Source organism: Narcine bancroftii, chromosome 5 (assembly GCF_036971445.1).
Source record: "Narcine bancroftii isolate sNarBan1 chromosome 5, sNarBan1.hap1, whole genome shotgun sequence".
Lineage (NCBI taxonomy): Eukaryota > Metazoa > Chordata > Chondrichthyes > Torpediniformes > Narcinidae > Narcine > Narcine bancroftii.
In genome coordinates, this window is record NC_091473.1 from 252251554 (window position 1) to 252271430 (window position 19877).

General features: G+C 45.0%; 1 protein-coding gene across 1 annotated transcript; it reads right to left on the reverse strand.

Moving 5' to 3' along the window:
* Positions 1–1663: 1663 nt before the first annotated feature.
* On the reverse strand, positions 1664–19361 carry LOC138765202 (cathepsin E-like). Its single transcript, XM_069942141.1, has 8 exons — positions 19205–19361; positions 15563–15680; positions 13671–13789; positions 12225–12424; positions 10544–10666; positions 7656–7800; positions 5920–6018; positions 1664–4368 (listed from the first exon to the last, which is right to left on the reverse strand). The coding sequence occupies exons 1-8, from the start codon at positions 19328–19330 to the stop codon at positions 4207–4209; spliced, it is 1092 nt and encodes a 363-aa protein (XP_069798242.1). The 5' UTR covers positions 19331–19361; the 3' UTR covers positions 1664–4206.
* Between the last annotated feature and the right edge of the window lie 516 nt (positions 19362–19877).

Genomic DNA, 19877 nt, shown 5'->3' on the forward strand with positions numbered 1-19877 from the left:
CTACCCATATAGATTCCACATCTTCTGAGTTAATATCCTTCCTGTCAATCGTGTCGGTCCCTTCTTTCACCATCAATACTACCCCACCCCCTTTTCTTTCTTGCCGATCCCTCCTAAATATCGTATACCCCGGGATGTTAAGTTCCCAGGCTTGCCCACCTTGCAGCCATGTTTTTGTAATCCCAATCAAATCATATTTGTTTATCTCAATTTCCACAGCCAATTCATCTACCTTGTTCCGAATGCTTCTTGCATTAAGATATAAAGCTTTCAGATTTTCTTTTTTCACCCTCCTTGCTCTTTCTGATTTTTTTACTTTCGCTGCCTAACCTAACTTTTCCTGTTTTATCTTTTCTGTCCTTTGCCCTATCATACAGGTTCCCACCCCCCTGCTAAATTAGTTTAAATCGCATCCGACGGCTGTACCAAACCTAGCTGCCAATATATTGACCACTTTTGGGTTTAGGTGTAACCCATCCTTCTTGTAAAGGTCATGCCTTCCCCAAAAGAGATCCCAATGGTCCAAGAAACCAAAACCCTGTCTTTTACACCAGCCCCTCAGCCACACATTCATTTGTCTTAACCTTCCATTTTTGTCCTCAGTTGCACTTGGCCCAGGTAGCAATCCAGAGATCACCACCCTGGTGGTCCTGTTTCTTAGCTACCATCCTAGCTCGGTGTAATCCTTTTTCAGTACCTCCTCCCTCTTTTCATCTATGTCATTGGTACCCACATGTACCAAGACATCAGGCTGCTCACCCTCTCCTTTTAGAATACTCTGGACCTGATTTGAGATATCCCGTACCCTTGCACCAGAGAGGCAGCACGCCATGCGGGTATACCTATCTAGCTCACAGAATCTCTTGTCTGTACCTCTGACAATAGAGTCCCCAATGACCACTGCATTCCTCCTTACCTTTTGTACCACTGTGCCAGGCTCAGTGCCAGCGACCTGGTCATTGCGGCCAGCTTCTGTCAGGTCATCTCCCTTAACAGCATCCAACACAATATACCTGTTGCTGAGAGGGGTAGTCACAGGTGTGCTCTCCATTTTCCAGGCATTTTTATTTCATCCCCTGACAGTTACCCACTTACCTGACACATCTGGTCTCGGGGTAACTATTTCCCTGAAAGTTGAATCTATTAACTCCTCACTCTCCCTTACCAGCCGCAGGTCCTCAAGCTGCAGCTCCAGATCCCCAACTCGATCCTTAAGGAACTGCATCTCGGTGCACCTGACGCAGATGTGGCTATTTGGGAGGGTGGAATTCACCCATGGTTCCCACATCTGACACCCAGTACAAAGCATGACTGCATTAGGCATGACTGCGTTAAAATAATGCCGCTTACCTTTCTCCTTGCCTGCTTTCGCCTAAACCTGATGAGCCAAAGCCTGGAAGTCCCACACCTTCGCCGTGTCAGTCGCTCGCATGGCCGCTCACCGGGCAGCTCGTCGGGCTGCTCACCTCACCTCACCTTGATGGGCCGCTCTGACCTCTGAAGTTGCGCACCTCTCGGTAGTGATTTTTCATTTTTGTACACCCACTTTTTCAAGCAAAAATTCTATTAGAAAACACTTTTTAGTCATCTTTTAGCACTTTTTCCTCAGAGAGCTCAGAAAAACACATCCACTCAGCAAGATACAAGATTTCTTTATTGTCACGTAAAGGTGTAGAACATATAATATTGCCTTGTACCTGCCGTAAGGCAGACAAAGAGTCGCCATTAGTGTTGCCCGGCGCCCCTTATAGTACGAGAGAAAGAGAAGCAAAAGAGAGTCTCTTCAGAGTCGCCGAGTGTCCGTGGATTCACCTCTAGTTCTCCAGCAGCATCTGCAGCCGCACAGACTCTTGTTCGATCCATCGGCCGCCTGAGCTTCAGATCCAAACCTCCGGCACAATCAGTGCCTGAGGCCCTTTGGGAGCCCTTCTCAAAACCTGGCTCCAATACCTGAGTCCCCACAAGCCAGTCTCTGCGACCTGGTTCCCATGATCCAGTTGCTAGCAGCCCGCAGCCCTTGTGGGACCCCCATCCACAAGCCACCCACAGCCTGTGAGGGTCCCTCAACAGCTGAGGACTTCACTGGTCTGCTGCGGTGCTAGGGTTGTTTCCTCTGCCTCTCCTTCTCACCGAGGGGTGAGGTGGGGGTCTTCTCCCATTTCTGGTGCCATGCAATGGTCCGCTGCTTCTCCAGACTTTACAACCCCTTGTGGCCACTGCCAAGCACAGACACCACCATCTGGGGCACAGACACCACCATCTGGGGTACAGACCCCAGGGTGACAGGATTTTAAAATAAAGACTGTTGGCTCCTTTAAACATAGTATATTACAGGACAGAAACAGGCACTTTTGGCCCTTCTAGTCTGTGCTGAACCATTTTTCTGCCTAGTCCCACTGATCTGCACCCAGTCTGCAGCCCTCCTCACCTCTCCCATCCATGTGCCTGTCCAAATTCTTCTTATATATTAAAATTGAGCCCGTATTCACCACTTCAGCTGGCAGCTCTTTCCACACTCCCACCACTCTCTGTGTGAAAAACTTCCCCCTAAACCTTGCCCCTTTCACCCTTTCACCCTTAACCCATGTCTTGGGGAGGGGGGGAAGGAGAGCTGGCCGCAAAGTCAGGAGGTGATAGGTGGAGCAGGGAGGGAGGGGACAGCAGAGATCGAGGGGAGGAGGGATGGCTGGGTGAAGGGAGGGGGAAGGGAGGGAGGAGAACTGGAAAGGGGAAGAGAGGGGGAAGAGAAGAGGAGGTCAGCAGAAACTGGAAAAGGCGATGTTAATGCCATCTGGCTGGAAAGAGCTCAGATGGAAAATCAGGTGTTGTTCCCCCAATTTATGGGTGATGAGACAGTCTATAAGGCCATGGACAGACAGGTGAGTGTGGAATGACAGGGAAATCTCATTGAAACATTTCTAATGATGAAAGGCATGGACAGAGTAGATGTAGAAAGGTTGTTTCCCATGGTGGGAGAGTCTAGGATAAGAGGGCACGACTTCAGGATTGAAGGATGTCCATTTAGAACAGAGACGTGTGGGAATTTTATTAGCCAGAGGGTGGTGAATCTGTGGAATTTGTTGCCATGGGTGGTTGTGGAGGCCGGGTCATTGGGTGTATTTAAGGGAGAGATTGATAGGTTCTTGATTAGCCAGGGATCAAAGGTTAAGGGGAGAAGGCTGGGCAGTGGGGCTGAGTGAGAAAATGGATCAACTCATGATTAAATTGTGGAGCAGACTTGATGGGCTGAATGGCCTATTGTCTTTACATAACATAACAATTACAGCACGGAAACAGGCCATTAGGCCCTTCTAGTCCGCACCGAACCAAACACCCCTTTCTAGTCCCACCTCCCTGCACAATGCCCATAACCCTCCATCTTCTTCTCATCCATATACCTGTCCAACCTTTTCTTAAATAATACAACTGACTCCGCCGCCACTATTTCTCCCGGAAGCTCATTCCACACGGCTACCACTCTCTGAGTAAAGAAGTTCCCCCTCATGTTACCTCTAAACCTCTGCCCCTTAATTCTTAACTCGAGTTTTGTTTTGCACTTAAGTCTGGGTAAGACCTGAAACCAAAACCATCCTCATTCAAAGAGGATCTCTTACCAGGCCAGACCTGAAAGGCATGATCACTTAAAGAGCTCCATCTCCAACCTCACTGCGATATCTCTCAGCAGAATTCCATGTGCTCTGAAATACATTTTAACAAATCTCCGCCTTCATTATCATCTTAATCCCAAACCTTGCCAAAACCTGAGGGATTAGATTTCAATTCTGCAGTAGTAAATCACAAAGGTCTGCATACACTGTGATTGAAGTAAAAACTCAATGCTGGAGAAACTCAGCGGGTCATACAGCAAAGATAAAGGTTCATAACCAACATTTCACGCTTGAACCCTTCATCATCCATGAGCAAATTGTAGGCAAAACATAGGCAGGTGCCCAAATGTTATGTTCCTTAATCTTGGCTAAATTACACAGTTTGACATGCTGAGTTTCTCCAGCATTATGTTTTTACTAGGATTGCTGTCACCTGCCGCCTTTTCTGAAGCTTCTCTAAAATACTCGAGGACAGAAATCTAGGAGCAACTACTTGGAAAAATGGAAAGACAGTCGGTAATAATAGATCAGACATTTAACTCCTCCAACAAATTAATTAGCAGTGAAGCTCTGTTCTTCTGACCTCTGGAGTGATGCGTCATTGGATGGATTTGGCCAATCCCACTTTGTTATTCCCTCTGTCGAAAACTGTGTAATAATGTCCAATGAAGACATCTCCGAGGATCCACTGCGGTCCAATGGATGAAGGCTCACCTTGGAATCCACTCTGGCAGGACACTTGTCCCCAAGAATCCTCCTCCTACACAGGGGACAGACCGGATTAATGAGTTATCAGATTTCACCACGCGGTCAATTTAAAACGAAGACATGCGTTTGTACTTATTCGTTTACTGGGATGTGGGCAACAAGGGCAAGGCCAGTATTTGTTACCCATCACTGAGTGGATAGGGGATGGGGGGGGGGGGGTGAGCCACCCCCTTGAACTATTGCAGCTATGCTGGAGAAGGTGCTCCCACTAGGATATGGATGAGGACAAGGCTGTGTAGTTTTAAACGATGCACCACTACCTCTCTTAGAGGCACCACATTTAAGTACCTGGTTCATTTGAGGTCCTGGCTGATGGTTCAGCCCAAGATGTTCATAGTACTGCTCAGGACAGGCCCTTTGGCCCACAATGTTGTGCTGACCTGTATAAACCATTTCCACTTCAATCTAATTCTTCACAACCTCACAGCCAGAACCTCTAGTTTTCTTACATCACTGTGTGTGTATCCTCCTCTTAACCTTTTTCTTGCCACTCACATACTACTTTAAGCAATCCCTTACTAACCACAAAACACCTGTGGCATCCTATGGAAAAAAGGAAGGTTGAGAACCACTGATCGAGACAAATGTCCTTTTTGTACCAGTCCCCACCACTGAGGCCACATCTAATGAATTAGTATAACAGTTGGAAAACCTGCCAATTTCCTCGAGAAAGGTCTCAGAAGCACTGCTGATACCATGGCTAGCTTAGTAATTTATTTTATGAGTTAACTGTGGCCCAGAACATGAAGGAGAACTTAATTTGGAAGTTCTTCCACAGGAATAGTTTGGGCTAACTTACGGGGTTCTCAGTTCAAACATCTCATCAGTAGGACAACACCTCACTTGAGGGATATTTTGTTATTTAAACACCTTAAGAGGAGAGGGTCACCAGTCATTTAGGCCAGCATCTTGGCAGTAATAAAAGCATAAGAAATAGTCAGCCATTCAGATCGTCGAGCCTGCTCTGCTGTTCAATACGGTCATGTCTGATCTGATGATAGGCTCATCTCCACCGTTTCCCCATATCCCTTAATTCTCCTACTCTGTAAACATCTATCCAGCCTTGTCTTAGATATACTTACTGAGGCAGTCTTCAATGAGCCAAGAATTCCATAGATTCACCAGTTGCTGGGAAAAGCAGTTCCTCCTCATCTCCATCCTAAATAATCTACTCTGTATCTGGAGGCAGTTCTAGTCTCACCCACCAGTGGAAATAACTTGTTCGATGCCATTCATAATTTTATACATTTCTATAAGATATCCCCCCCCCTCCCCATTTTTCCAAGCGCAGTTCCAGACGACTCACTCTCTCCTTATAGACTAAACTCCCTCATCTCTGGAATCAACCTGGTGAGCCTCCTCCAAAGCCAGTAGATCCAATTCCATGGTCATTGGTGCAAGGGTTGCTTTCTTCCCCACTGGCACTTGTTAAACCCACCGTGGAGTGCCACATACATTCTCCTCATTGATATGTACGACACTAGTTATTTTTTAAGTCAAAGAGATCGTTCTTCATGGAATGGATTTTGGATTTGTCACCTACCTGAAGTGTGTAGGCCTGAGGAGGAAGAGGGAACTTATTGCCTCCCATTATGAAGGTCACATCAGGCATGTTTGGTAAATTGTTGCAATTGATGGCAAACTGCAAAAACAAAATGAAGGTTCAAGATCAAAAGTGGCAAATTTTACCACAAAGACTGTGTGAGACAGAAATCACAAGCCCAGAGAACACAGAACAGTATAAGAACAGGTCCGAACATGGTGCCCAAGTTAACCTAAAATGATTTTTTTCCCCACTCACATGCCACCTTAAGTAATCCCTTACCTATGCCATAGGTGCTCTGTGGTTAGTAATGGATTACTTAAGGTGGTATCTGAGTGGAAAGAAAAAGGTTGAGAACCACTGGTGTAAGGAAATTGCCCCAGCACATCTGGAAAAAATGGACCAGCTGGAAAAAATGGCCGATGGAGTTTCATGCAGACAAGTGTGAGGTGTTGCATTTTGGAAGGACAAACCAAGAAAGGACATACACGGTGAATGGTTGGGCACTGTGGATTGTGATTGAACAGAGGGATTACAGATACATAATTCCCTGAAAGTGGTGTCACAGTAGAAATGGATGTAAAGAGAACTTTTGGCATGTTGGCCTTCATAAATCAAAGTATTGAGTACAGAAGATTTGATAATTTAAAACTATGAGGGGATAGACAGAGTAAATGTAGGTCGGCTTTTTCCACTGAGGGGAGGTGAGATACAAACCAGAGGACATGGGTTAAGAGTGAAAGGGGAAAGGTTCAGGGCGGGAGTATGGAACGAGCTACCAGCATAGGTGGTGAATGCTGGCTCAACTTTAACATTTAAGAAGGATTTGGACAAGTAGATGGATGGGAGAGGTATGGAGGGCTATGGACTGGGCGCAGGTCAGTGAGACTAGGCAGATTAATAATTCAGCGGAGACTAGAAGAGCCAAAGGGACTATTTTTTTCTGGGTTGCAAAGTTCTATGGTTCTAGATAGGGTTAGTAAGAAACTCTTCCACCCAGCATAAGCATCAAAAACTCGAGGGCATAGGTTTTAGGGTAAATGGGAAAAAGGATGTAAGGAGGAAATCTTTCACCCTAATGTGGTTAAAATCTAAAACACAATATGCCGATGGGATGCTTGAGGCATCATGTTCAATTGCAACAGTGCAGATAGAGGTTGGTAAATGGGATCTGTGCAGATGTGTAATTGGTTACCATGAAAATTGTGGGCCAAAAGGCCTGTTTCTGTCGAACTCAATGACACTGACTCATGATAAAGTAAGTTAACTTTCAAGCATCTTTCAGCTTTGGTGGCTTTTTTATTGAAATAAGATAAAGGGATAATATGATTCACCAAAATGGGACAAAATGGAGTGGGAAAATGGATCAACTCATGATTGAATGGTGGACCAGACTCGATGGGATGAATAGCTTATTGAATGGTGGACCAGACTCGATGGGATGAATAGCTTATTGAATGGTGGACCAGACTCGATGGGATGAATAGCTTATTGAATGGTGGACCAGACTCGATGGGATGAATAGCTTATTGAATGGTGGACCAGACTCGATGGGTTGAATAGCTTATTGAATGGTGGACCAGACTCGATGGGATGAATAGCTTATTGAATGGTGGACCAGACTCGATGGGATGAATAGCTTATTCCTGCTCCTATGTTTATGGAACTATGTAATTCACCCAACAACTGGAGCAGAACCCCAAAATGGTTTCACTTTCCCCTGCTTTTCCACGTACCATCCCCTCGTCGCTGGGCACTGCTCCGATGCTGTTCTGGATCACACTGATGGTCGAGGACGGCCCCAAGAGGAGGGATGTCCCTGTGTCCACAATGGCTGTGCATCCACTCTCACAGGCTATCAAGGTGCCTCCGACTTCCACCCTGGGAAACAAAATGAGGGCCGCGGCATAAACAAAGTAGGCTCAAGGAGTTGGCCTGACAGTGACCGAGTCTGCAATGCCCATTTTCACCCACAGGTACGATATGACCTGCTGAGTTCCTCCAGCAATTCTTTGTCAGAATACGATAACATTTGTTTAACTCTGAGAGGACAGAATTCAAGGGGCAACGAATGGCAATTGGATGCCAGTGATGGATTCTGCTGGGGCTAGTGTCGTCCAAATCTCTAGTTTTGCAACAGATGATTGTACTCAATTTACTCAGAAGGCAAAATGTTAGCAATAATAAAGAAAGGGAAAGAAACTACAGCAGCCTACGGAGCAGCACAGATAGTGTAGTGGTCAGTTCCACATGGTTACGGCACCAGCGAAACAGGTTCAAATCCCATCCTGTCAGTCATGAGTTTGTATGTTCTCCCCGTGTCTGCATGGTGGTCCGGTTTCCTCCCCCTCCAAAAAATGTATGAGGGTGTGTAGGTGATTTGGGGTATTTGGGCATAAGGGCTCGTGGGCCGGAAGGCCTATAATGTCTAAATATGAAAAATATCATTTAAACATGTAATTCTGATCCAAGCAAAGAAATGACACCAGAATTATAGGGAATGGAGGTTAGTTCTATTTAAATTATTTTCTGTAGCTCAGTCATGTTCATCCCAAACACAGTTAACAACCTTGGCCAATAGTGAAATTACCCAACCTTTCCCACATGTTGTCTCTAAACACAACGCTTGGTCAGAATTTGCAATGTATTTCCCATTAGGCTGATGTAAACAGATCAAATACAAATGTAAGAGGGAAATTGTGTTGGGAACACAATTGTTAAATTGGAGGAGCAGCCACGTGAATCTGGACTGGAAACCCCAGGAAGCTGGGTTCGATTCCCATCAGGTCAGCTGTGAAATTTAAATTCAGTTATAGTAGATATATTTAAATTGAACCTGAAATAATAACAACTGGGTTGTTTTACCCCTGATTCAGGAATGTCCCATCTCTTTTGGTGATCTCCAAACCCACCCACGTAGTTGTCCAGTCTGATCAATGGGAATGAATTTTCGCCAAGGTTATGATCCCCAGATAATGGGTACATGTTAAAAATAATAAAATGAAAAGATTATAAAGAAGGGTGTGGATGTGGGGGGCTAAATGGATTAAACCTTCCAAAGAATTGCATTAATTGGCCACCCCATTTGACAGAGACAGAACACAATAGATAAAGATGAGAACACTGCAATAGCATGGTCTCTCAGGCGCTACGCATTTCAATTCCCTGTTCCCATTCGTGAACTGCTAGACTGAGATTACGCGAAAATTGGAAGAACAAAACCTCATCTTCCGTCTGGGCCCCCTCCAACTGGATGGCATGAACATCGACTTCGACTTTTCCAGTTTCTGTTAAATGTCCACCCCTCCTCCTCTCCTCCCCACACCCATCTTCCCACTGTTGTCTTTCTCGCATCTCTCTCCCCCTCTCTCTTTCTCCCCTTTTCCCTCTGTTTCCTTTCACAGAGCCAAAATCAATTCTCACCTCTCCTTATCATATCCAATTTGCACCTTTTGTTGGTCTGGACTCCACCCTGTCCCAGTCTTCAGTCTTTGTTCTGACACCTTCCTGTTCTTTGCTTATACCTTGAAGAAGGGCTAAGGCCAGAAACGTCGGTGATACATCTTTACCTCCTGTGGACGCTGCAAGACCAGCTGAGTTCCTCCAGCATTTCTGTGTTTTTACTGCAATCGCAGCATCAGCGTCTGTTTCACACAGAATGCATAGGGCCAACTTTTCTGTCGGCAGGACCCACTGCCATTTAATGGCTGGAACAAAACTACACCCCCCTGGAGTTACAGAAACACATCTGGCTTATCAATAGGATGAAAAAAGTTATTGCATCTTCAACAATTCAACAGCCAATGAACTATAGTTACTGCCATGGTTCAGCGAACAATATTGCCCCATCCCCAACATTTAATGTTACCACCATTGAATCTCCCATGATTAATATTCTGAGGGTCGTCATTGACCAGAAACTGAACAGGAGCCGTAGTCACAACGTAACATCATCAGGGACCTAGAATAAAATATTTTCCTAACACCTGTCCACCATCTACAAATCTCAAGTCAGGAAAAGATGGCATCCTATTCCCAAACCTCACTCAGTCCACCACCGACCAAGGGAGAGTAGCAGTTTGTACTGTCCACAAACAGCGCTCTGCAGCAGCTCCCCACAACTCCTTGGTCAGAACCTTCCAAACTCAGGGGCGTAACACCCCCTAGAAATTGCCCTCCAGGCTGCACACCCTGTCCCGACTTGGAGACACATCAGCACTCCTTCACCGGTGCTGGGTCAAAACCCTGGAATTCTCTCCCTAACATCATAGAGGGTAGGCCCGCAACTCAAAGCTTCAAGAAGGCAGCACCCCACCACCTTCCCAAGGGCAATTGAATGTTGGCTCAGACATCCCTTGAACCAATTTTAAACATCTCAGGAATGCAAAGCCGATTTCTACACAGCAAGCTCCCACAGAAGCAACGCAGTAATGACCAGGCAACAATCAGCTACACTGAGGGTGAGATGCCCGTATTCAGAAGCTCACACGAGAACCTTTCACACAACACTGCAAACGCACTTGGGCTGAAAGTTGGCGTCTCCAGCAGGTCAGCACACCCTTGGCACTGACCCAGAGTTTGGAAGTGGAGCTGCATCTGGTTAGATGCAGGTGCCTGCATTTACCCATCTAGCTGGATTTGCCAGTATTTCTGGAGAGTTACAGGAATCCACTTGAGTTCCCCGCTGAAATGAGAAGTATCCAGTCCTCCAAAAATGATTTCGCTGCCCTTCTGGCTGTTTGGATTCCTGGGGGGTGGGAGGGAGAAACAAAAGAGAAATTGTTGAAATCTGGAGAAAACCTTTTCAAACTAAAGAAGCTTAGTTACATAACATCACAGAGAAGCTCGGTGGTGATATGTAATTACACCACTAGGTCACCAGGGGTCATCCCGGTGACCTTGTATACAAAGCCGTCCAGAGCTACAGTCTAGCCTTCCAGGTTCGTCTTGCAGAGAGACAAGACCCTCTTAGTGTCCATATTAGTTTATTGAAGCTGTCTTATACTCGCACTGCTGGTGTGGTTATTGTCAGTACAAGCTCGTCGTTTATAAACTAGCAGGAGTGGCAGAAGATACACAAGTGTGAGATCACACAACCACTAGATTCAAAGACAGGTTCTTTCTGCTGTTATCAGACTCTTGAGTGAACCTTAAAATAATAAAGTGCTGCAGCCCTTTGCTCCATAACAACTCTCTCCGTAACTCTGCACTTTTGTATTTTTCTACTGTGTTGTAATTGTATTTATAAACAATATTTATTTAATTTATATATGTATGTATGAGCCTCATCTGTAATATTTGTCTGTATGCCAGTTACATCTTGATGTGGATCTGCATGTTTTTGCACCAAGGACCAGAGAACGCTGTTTCATCGAGTTGTACAATCAGATGATAATGAACTTGTACTACAAAGATGTCAAACTGGCCTGCTCGCAAAACAACCTCTATCACTGTACGTGACAATAAACTTAAACTTGGAATGGTTAAAAAAACATACTCAGAGCTATGGAAGGCATTTATGGGAGTAATTTTATACTTCCAAGGATTTTCAAAGCTTGAAACTGTTTCACGGGCAGTATTATTGGGAAAACACAGATGGCAGCAGAAATAAAATCAGAATTTGCTGGGGGAGTCTCAGCTGATCAAACAGCATCTGTGGTGAATGGAACAATGTTTCAGCTCAATGATCCTTCATGATGCCAGCAATGGAAGTTTGAACGGGGGTGGGGGGGGGGGGAATAAATTATGCTGATAGCTTTCATGCATTCTAGACACATTAACATGATTAAAATGAGGAACTTCCACTCTAAACGATCCAATCACTGCAGAGTTAAATCAATATGGGTTTTCACCATTCATTTCTGGCCATGCAAGTTAGTTCTGTTTTGTCATTAAGATTTGAAAACACAAAACAGAACAATATACCCCTGGAGTCGATTCAGTTTGACAGTACTTGGATTTGACTTTTAATGAGAGGTTGAACTAGAAGGCTCAGGTTCAAGGTGAGGAGGAGAAAATTACAGGAGATCAAAAAGGTATTTTTTTTCCCCACACAGAGAATGTATAGAACAGTCCCAGAGAGGGTGGGGAAGGCAAATGCAATTGGAACGTTCAATCAGTGTTTAGACAGTTTCTTTGACGGGAGAGGCAGAAATGGATGCAATCCATTTTGTGCTGTACAGAAATGATTCTATAACTTTTGACATCAGACTGATTATTGACAAATGCATTCTATCAATCAAAAGTCATGGGAAGTATTTCAACTGTTCTCTTGTGCATCAATGCTCAGCTTGAGAAAGTCCTACCTGGACAGGAACACTGAGAACAGGGGCATTTCCACCAGCTGTTGTGTCATCATATTGTCGAACACAGGGGTGGCGCCTGAGACAGCCAAAGATGGGTAGGCCAATCCAAGGATGCCATCAAATAGAGAGTACTCAAACGTCGTGCCTGGCTCTGTCACACTCTCACCAAATATCTGGTTCACCACTGGGAGACCTTCAACCTAAACACAGGGAGCAAGACTTTGTGGTTAGTTAGCTCTTTCATTAGCTCACGGAATCAACGTTCATATCTCAGGACCACTTGAGTTGTTGAGGAAAGAATCTAACCAGATGGCATCGACATTCCCTTTATTATCTGTCTCTCAGTCAATGGGAAGGGAAAGGTGTTGCAGAATTTCAAGTGGTCACCCTGGACACAACCTCATCTCACTGCTACCTGCAGACAGAAGGTACAGAAACCTGAGGTCCAGCACCTTTAGGTTCAAGGTTTTTTATCCAACTCCTATCAGGGTCTTGGACCTCCTGGTTCGACCATAACCCTAACCATAATCTACTCTGGGAATAAAATATCTGCCTGCATTATTTAAACACCTTTTATTCTTGCATTAACTGTAACTGTGAATATTTATTTATGTCTCCCAGCCATTCTCCACCTTTTGTTTTTGGTTCTGGCCCCTTTGGGGCTCTGCTCATAGTTTATGGGCCCCCCCCGTTGAGTTTAATTGGTTTCTTCCCATCTGACTACATTAAAGAAAGCAAAAAGAAATTGTTATGTGAAGTGAAAAGAAGACAAGGCTTTTATTTAAATGTGCTTTTGCCCCTCCCCCCCAAGGGGGCCCTAGGGCTCCTGTTGAGAATGCCTGGTCGAGCCTTTCATATTTATGATCACTTTTTCTGTCTTGGAATATAGTTGTAATTAAACTTGTAGTTGGTGTATCTTGTGTGGGGAGCATTCTGGCACTCCATCGAGAACATCTACAAGAAGTGGTGTCTTAAGAAAGCAGTCTCTATCCTCAAGAACCCCCACCACCCTCTTCACTCTGTTACCATTGGGGAAAAAGGTATAGGAACCTAAAGACGAGCACCCAGCGACACAAGAACAGCTTCTTCCCCGCTGCCATCAGATTCCTGAATGATCCCTGAACCACAAACACTGCCTCACTTGGCCTTTTCGAGAACTATTTTTATTTATTGTTCTAAGGTGGTTTATATGAATGTTTGCCTTGTGACGCTGCCGCCAAACATCGAAATTCATGACTTGTTCATGACAATAAATTCTGATTCTGATTCTGTACCTGTGTGGAAGAATTTTGGAGCACCTGTATACTGTACTCATGTATATATCAATAAACTCTCATCTCATCTTCAGCATTAATGAAGCATCCATTTGTAAACATTGAATAAGAATAAAATCCAAATTCTAAGTAGATCTAATGGAGCATGTCACATCTCAGAGTATCTACTTACATTCACTGTATCTACTCCAAATATTCCAGTGAGGCTGCCTGTTCCATAATGAATTGTAAAAGGACTGCCATTCCTCTTGAAGGTCGACGAACTTTCTGGGACAAACTTTTTATGCGGTGCTGTAAAAGAAGACATCCTCACAACCGGGACACAGATCTGGGAAATAAACTCACAGGAATGTTGGAGGAACTCCACAAGTTTTGCTGCATCCATTGGAGGTGAATATATATAATCGACGGTTCGAGCCTGAGTCCTTCTTCAAGGCATGAGCGTACTGAGAGACTCTTACATTGAAGAAAGGCTCAGGCCCCAAACATCGGTCATATATCTTCACCTCCTATAGACTTGCTGTTTCTCCAGCATTTCTGTGCTTTTACTACAATCACAGCGTCTGCAGATCTAAGAAAAGCTTTCATTTGTTTAAGCTCCTTTATTCAATATTTCCAGGTTCAATTTCTTTCATTTATCTGCCCTAGACTGGGTGTTAGTTTGTACGAGAACACAAGAGAAAAAAGGGGAGGAGTAGCTCACCTGCTCCACCATTCGATATCTTCATGGATTATCTACCCCAGGCTTCACCCCTTCCTTTGCACCCAGTTCCCCATGGCTCTCAATCCCTTGATCTCTCCCCAAAATAATTCACTTCCTCTTTCAGTCGCCCAGTGATCTAACCTCCATGACCCCAGCCCTTCTATGGTGGTTTTAAGTGGCCACCCTTTCGTCTTGAAACAAGGTCCCCTGGTTCGAGATCTTTACACTAGTGGGAGCTAGTCGCCTCCAAACAATGAAACTATAATTATATCGGTTTACATCATCCAATAATTGCCTGTAAAATAAAGTCAACAATAGTTTAGTCTATAAAAGGAACGGCAGCCAGACTGGGGATCTTATTTATTGATGTATCTCTTTGGGATCGCAGGGAGCAACCCCACCAGCCCCATTCCCACCTTTTCACAAAATCACAAGATAAAGGAGCAGAAGTAGGTCATTCTGCCCATCGAGTCTGCTCCGCCACTCGACCCTGAACTAAACTGTTCTTACATCTGGTTCCAAATGCTGGCCTTTTCCCCGTATACCCTGAGTAATTAGATACCTATCAATCTCCTCCTTAAACTCTCCCAATGACTGGGCCTCCACGGCTGGATGTGGCAACACATTCCACAAATCCATGACCCTCTGGCTGAAGAAATTTCTCCTCATCTCTGTTTTTAATGGGTACCTTCTAATTCTAAGACTAGGCCCTCTTGTCTTGGATTCACCCACCAAGGGAAACACCTTATTCATATCTACTCTGTCCATTCTGTTCTGCATTCAAAAATTTTCAATGAGATCCCCTCTCATTCTTCCAATGAATACAGTCCAAGAGCTGCCTAATGTTCCTCTTATGTTAGCCCCTGCATTCCAGGAATCATCCTGGTAAATCTCTCCAACATCTTTACATCCCTTTAAGATAAGGGGCCCAAAACTGCACACAGTTCTCCAAATGAAGTCTCAACAGTGCCCCCTCGAGCTTCATCAACACCTCTTTACTCCTATACACTATCCCTCTTGAAATGAAGGCTTATCCTTCACTCGATGCAACACATTCCTTAGCCCATTAAAGCCACCAGGTACCATTTGCTAGATTCACATATTGCACGTCCATTTCCATTTTATCCTACCTTGCACCTAGAATCACACAGAGGCAGGCCATTCTGTCCATTGCATCAATGCCAACTCCCACAGACCATCTCCCCCTCTCCCTTTTTCCTTCTACCCTTGCAAATTCTTCTACCTCACATCCCCATTAGTCCTCCTTCAATTCTCTTTGCCACTTATCTCCACTGAGAGCCAATGCACAGCAGCCAAGTGACTGATCTCTGAGACTTGGGAGGAAGCATATATATACTTACAGCAGGCTGCACTGTAGCAGTAAATTGAAGGAACCCAGAGGTTGGATGAGCCAGTGTCAAAAATGACTGTGAAGTTCTGAGGAGGTGTACCAATGGAAATCGTTCCTCCATACTGAGACTAGTAAGAAATAAGAAGAGATGAATTAATCTAGCATTGAACAGAAATCTAAGACCTGGGACTCAACACCCCACTGTGTAATTGGATCCTGAATTTCCTCCCCTCCAGACCACAGTCAGTGAGGATTGGTAAGAACTTCTCCTCCACCATCTCCATCAGAACTGTAGCACCACAGAGCTGTGTTTAGTCCCCTGCTCTACTCACTTTACACCAACTGTATGGCTCGGTACGACAATAACACCATCTACAAATTTGCTGACGATACCATGGTAGTGGATCATATAAAGGAAGGGAATGAGTCAGCATACAGGAGGGAGGTTGAAAACTTGGCCGAATGGTGCATCAACAACAACCTCGCACTCAATGTCACCAAAACCAAGGAGCTGATTGTTGACTTCAGGAAGGGAAAGCCAGAGGTGTATGATCCAGCGATCATTGGGAGATCAGGGATGGAGTAAATTTAAGTTCTTAGGAGCCACGATCTTGGAGGATCTTTCCTGGAACCAACACACCAATGGCATCATGAAGAAAGCACGTTAGCTTTCTTGGGGAGGTTTGGTACGACTCCAGAAACCCTGGAAAATTTCTACAGATGTGTGGTGGAAAGTGTGCTGACCGGTTGCATCGTAGTCTGGTACAGGGACAACAATACCCCTAAGCGTAAATCCCTCCTAAAGGTAGTGGGACACAGCCCAGGACATCACTGGCAAAATCATCCCACTAATAAAAACATCTGCAGGAAGCGCTGCTATTGGAGAGAACAGCAGCAATCATCGGGGATCCACACCATCCAGCACAATCTCTGTTCTCGCTACTACCATCAGGAAAGAGGTGTAGGTGCAACAAGACTCACACCACCAGGTTCAGGAAGAGCTGCTACCCCTCCACCATCAGACTCCTCAACATTCGTTATGTGTTTACAGTTCTTTATTTGTCTACATCTGTACATTGTGTACAGTTTTTTTTGCATTACCAATAAGTGGTAATTCTGTCACGCCCGCAGGAAAAAGAATCTCAGGGTTGTATGAGATGTCATGTATGTACTCTGACAATAAATCTGAAATCTGAAAATCTGAAATCTGATCACAAGATAATAGAAACAGGGTGGGGCATTTGTCTATAGTTTCTAGCCTGCAACCATCAGGCTCCTGAATGAACCCCATAACAACATTAATATGCTGCCCTTTCTTGTTGCTCTTTGATCTTCCTTTACACTATGATCCCACACTCTGTCATTGTGCTCTATGCACGGATGGATGAATGCTAGAGATAACCCGCCAGTCTGCACGCAGAAGAACCCTTCTCACTGTACTAGGAATTTTGTGATGAAGAATTTAAATTTAAATTTTGACATTCAGCACAGTAACAGGCCCTTTCAGCCCACCAGCCCATATGCTGCCCAACTGCACCCAAGTGACCCCTACAACCCTGGTGCTCTTTGAATGGTGGGAGGAAACTGGAGCCCCCAGAGGAAACCCATGCAGACTCGGGAAAACATACAAACAGACAGCACTGGATCCGAACCATGGTCGTTGGTGCTGTAACATCATTGTGCTGAGTGCTATGTTAACAATGCCACCCCAAAGAATCTTACATAAGAACATAAGAAGTAGGAGCAGGAATCGACCATCTCCCCTACTACGGGAAACAACTTTGCCAGTATTGTTGGAAAAAGAAGAATCATGGAGGATGTTCTGAATGGTGAGAGATTGAAAGATGTTGGTGTTGAGAGAGACATGACTGTTGATCATTGAAAATAAGTCTATGGGTGCTTTGGACAATTCGGAAAGCAAACGTTGCAAATGGTATGTTGGCCTCTCTTGCAAAGAGATTTGAGTTCCAGAGTAGGGATTTCTTACTCTAATTATATATGAACAATGGCAAGCCTGAATCTGGAATATTATGTAGGGGATCAGGTGTTCCAACCTGAGTAAGGATGTACTTGCAATGAAGGGAGTGCAAAAAAGGTTCATCAGATCAATTCTTGGGATGGATGCTTAGCTGGTGAGGAGTGAGTGAGAATGCCATTCTCTCTGGAGCTTAGAAATGATCTCATGCAAAGTACGGGGTTCATTAAAGCAGGCTGGTGTGACTGCAATCAAGGACTACAGTTTCGCAACAAAGAGTTACCCATCAAGGACTGAGATGGGAAACAATTATTTTCCCTAGTGAAGAGAGATTCCTTGGAATTCTCCACCCAAGAGGGCTGTGGAAACTCAGTCAGGGAGTACACTCAAGACAGATCTGTTGTTTGAAGAGAAATAATCCAAGATGAAATGTATGCTGGAAGAACTCAGCAGCTGAGGGAGAAAATAAATGGTCAACTTTCTGATTGGAATACTTCGTTGTGCAGGAATAAGAAAACATGACTGAAGCTCAAGATCAGCCATGGCCTTTTCGAATGGAAAAGCGGGTATGATGACTGAATGTCCTCACATTCATTTGTGAATCTGCAGGGCCGTCTACTGCATCCGGTGCTCCCGTTGTGGCCTCCTCAACATCGGAGAGACTGGATGAAGACTGGGAGATCGCCTCGATGAGCACCCTGTCTGCTGCACCTGCATGCATCTACCAGTGGCCACCCATTTCAATTCCCCATCCAAAGGGGTCCGTGGTCTCATGCACTGTCAGACTGAGATCACCCGCAAGTTGGAGGAACAACACCTCATCTTCCCTCCATTGAGTTCTCCAGTTTCTATTAAACCGCGCCCCCCACCCCCCCATGTTGTCTTTCACCCAGCTCCACGTCTCTCTCTTCTCTTTACCCTCGGTCTCCTTTCTTCAATGAGTCCCCTCCTCCTCCTGCTATAGTTCTTCAAAATTTGCAGTGACTTGCAGTTTGATCATGTTTAAAGATACATCTCTCCCCACCTCGCCCCAAGTCCTTAACCTTAAATTTAAATTTAAATTTAGACATAGCACAGTAACAGGCCATTTCAGCCCACAAGTTCGTGCCACTCAATCACACCCAATTAACCCACACCCCCCGATATGTTTTGAACAGTGGGAAGAAACCGAAGCCCCCGAGGAAAACCCACGCAGACACAGGGAGAATGTCTTACAGACAGCGTGGGATTTGAACCTTGGTCCCAATTGCTGGTGCTGTAACAGCACAGCACTAACTACTACGCCAAATGCTGCCCAAATAAATGAGTTGACAAGCCTTGCCCTTTAAACTCTCTCTGCTTGATTTTCCCAAGACAAGTATGCTGTTGCCATTCTGAGAATACTCTGTGCATAGGGTGTGTGTGTGTGTGTGTGTGTGTGTGTGTGTGTGTGTGTGTGTGTGTGTGTGTGTGTGTGTGTGTGTGTGTGTGTGTGTGTGTGTGTGTGTGTGTGTGTGTGTGTGTGTGTGTGTGTGTGTGCGTGCGCGCGCACATACTCTATGCTCCAGCGATACGCTGCTTCGTTGAGTTGTATATATGCATATACAATCAGATGACAATAAACTTGAACTAATGCACATTGTTTAGTGCAAAATCCCAACACTGTGCACCTGCCAAATGATTCCAGGAGTGACTTACATCCATGTAGTTAAGAAGGGGTTCGACTGAAGATTGCATTTTCAAGCAGACCTGGGATTGATCCCAAAGTCCCGTATCAATCTGGTTATGCTTCCAGAAATCAGAAAGTTTCCCTTTCTCTCTCATCGCTTGTCTGATGGACTTGTGTCTCTTCAGTGGAATTCTGTAAAGATACATTAGAAAAATTACAATAACTACATCCCAGAGTCAGTCACCAATATTTTACATCTGTGGGATGCAGGTAAGGCCAGTGTTTCTCACTAGCCCGAAATGCCCTTGAGGAGGTCGTGAGGGCCACGTCTGGTCCTTGAACTGCTGCAATCTTTCTGGGAAAGGTGCTCCCACGGTACTGCTGCGATGCAGCATGGTGGGTGACCTGGAAGGGAACCTGCAAGTGGTGGTGTGGCTGACACCTCCAGCCTTTGCCCTTCTCGGTAGAAGTTGCAGAGTTGGGAGGTGTTGTCAGAAATCCTTGGCGGGAGGGGGGGTAACTGAAATAGAAAACATCTCGAACAGTTAGCAGATCAGGCAGCATCTACAAAGAGAGAAACCAGGGACTGGTGGGTCTTCCGTGATAATCATGTTTTAATTTGATGTGTAATAGAGTAAATGTGTAAATGTGTAACAGCATCGAATCCACGCTGCTGAAGATCCAGCTGCGCTGGATGGGTCA

Bases quoted from the DNA above. Each gene is read 5' to 3' on its own strand.
- LOC138765202 (XM_069942141.1), bottom strand. From the start codon at position 19,330: ATGAGAGAGAAAGGGAAACTTTCTGATTTCTGGAAGCATAACCAGATT. The intron at 15,681-19,204 runs GTAAGTCACTCC...ATTTCTTACTAG, and splicing joins CCCTTCTTAACTACATGGAT to TCTCAGTATGGAGGAACGAT. The intron at 7,801-10,543 runs GTAAATGCAGGC...TTTGTTTCCCAG, and splicing joins TGGCAAATCCAGCTAGATGG to GGTGGAAGTCGGAGGCACCT.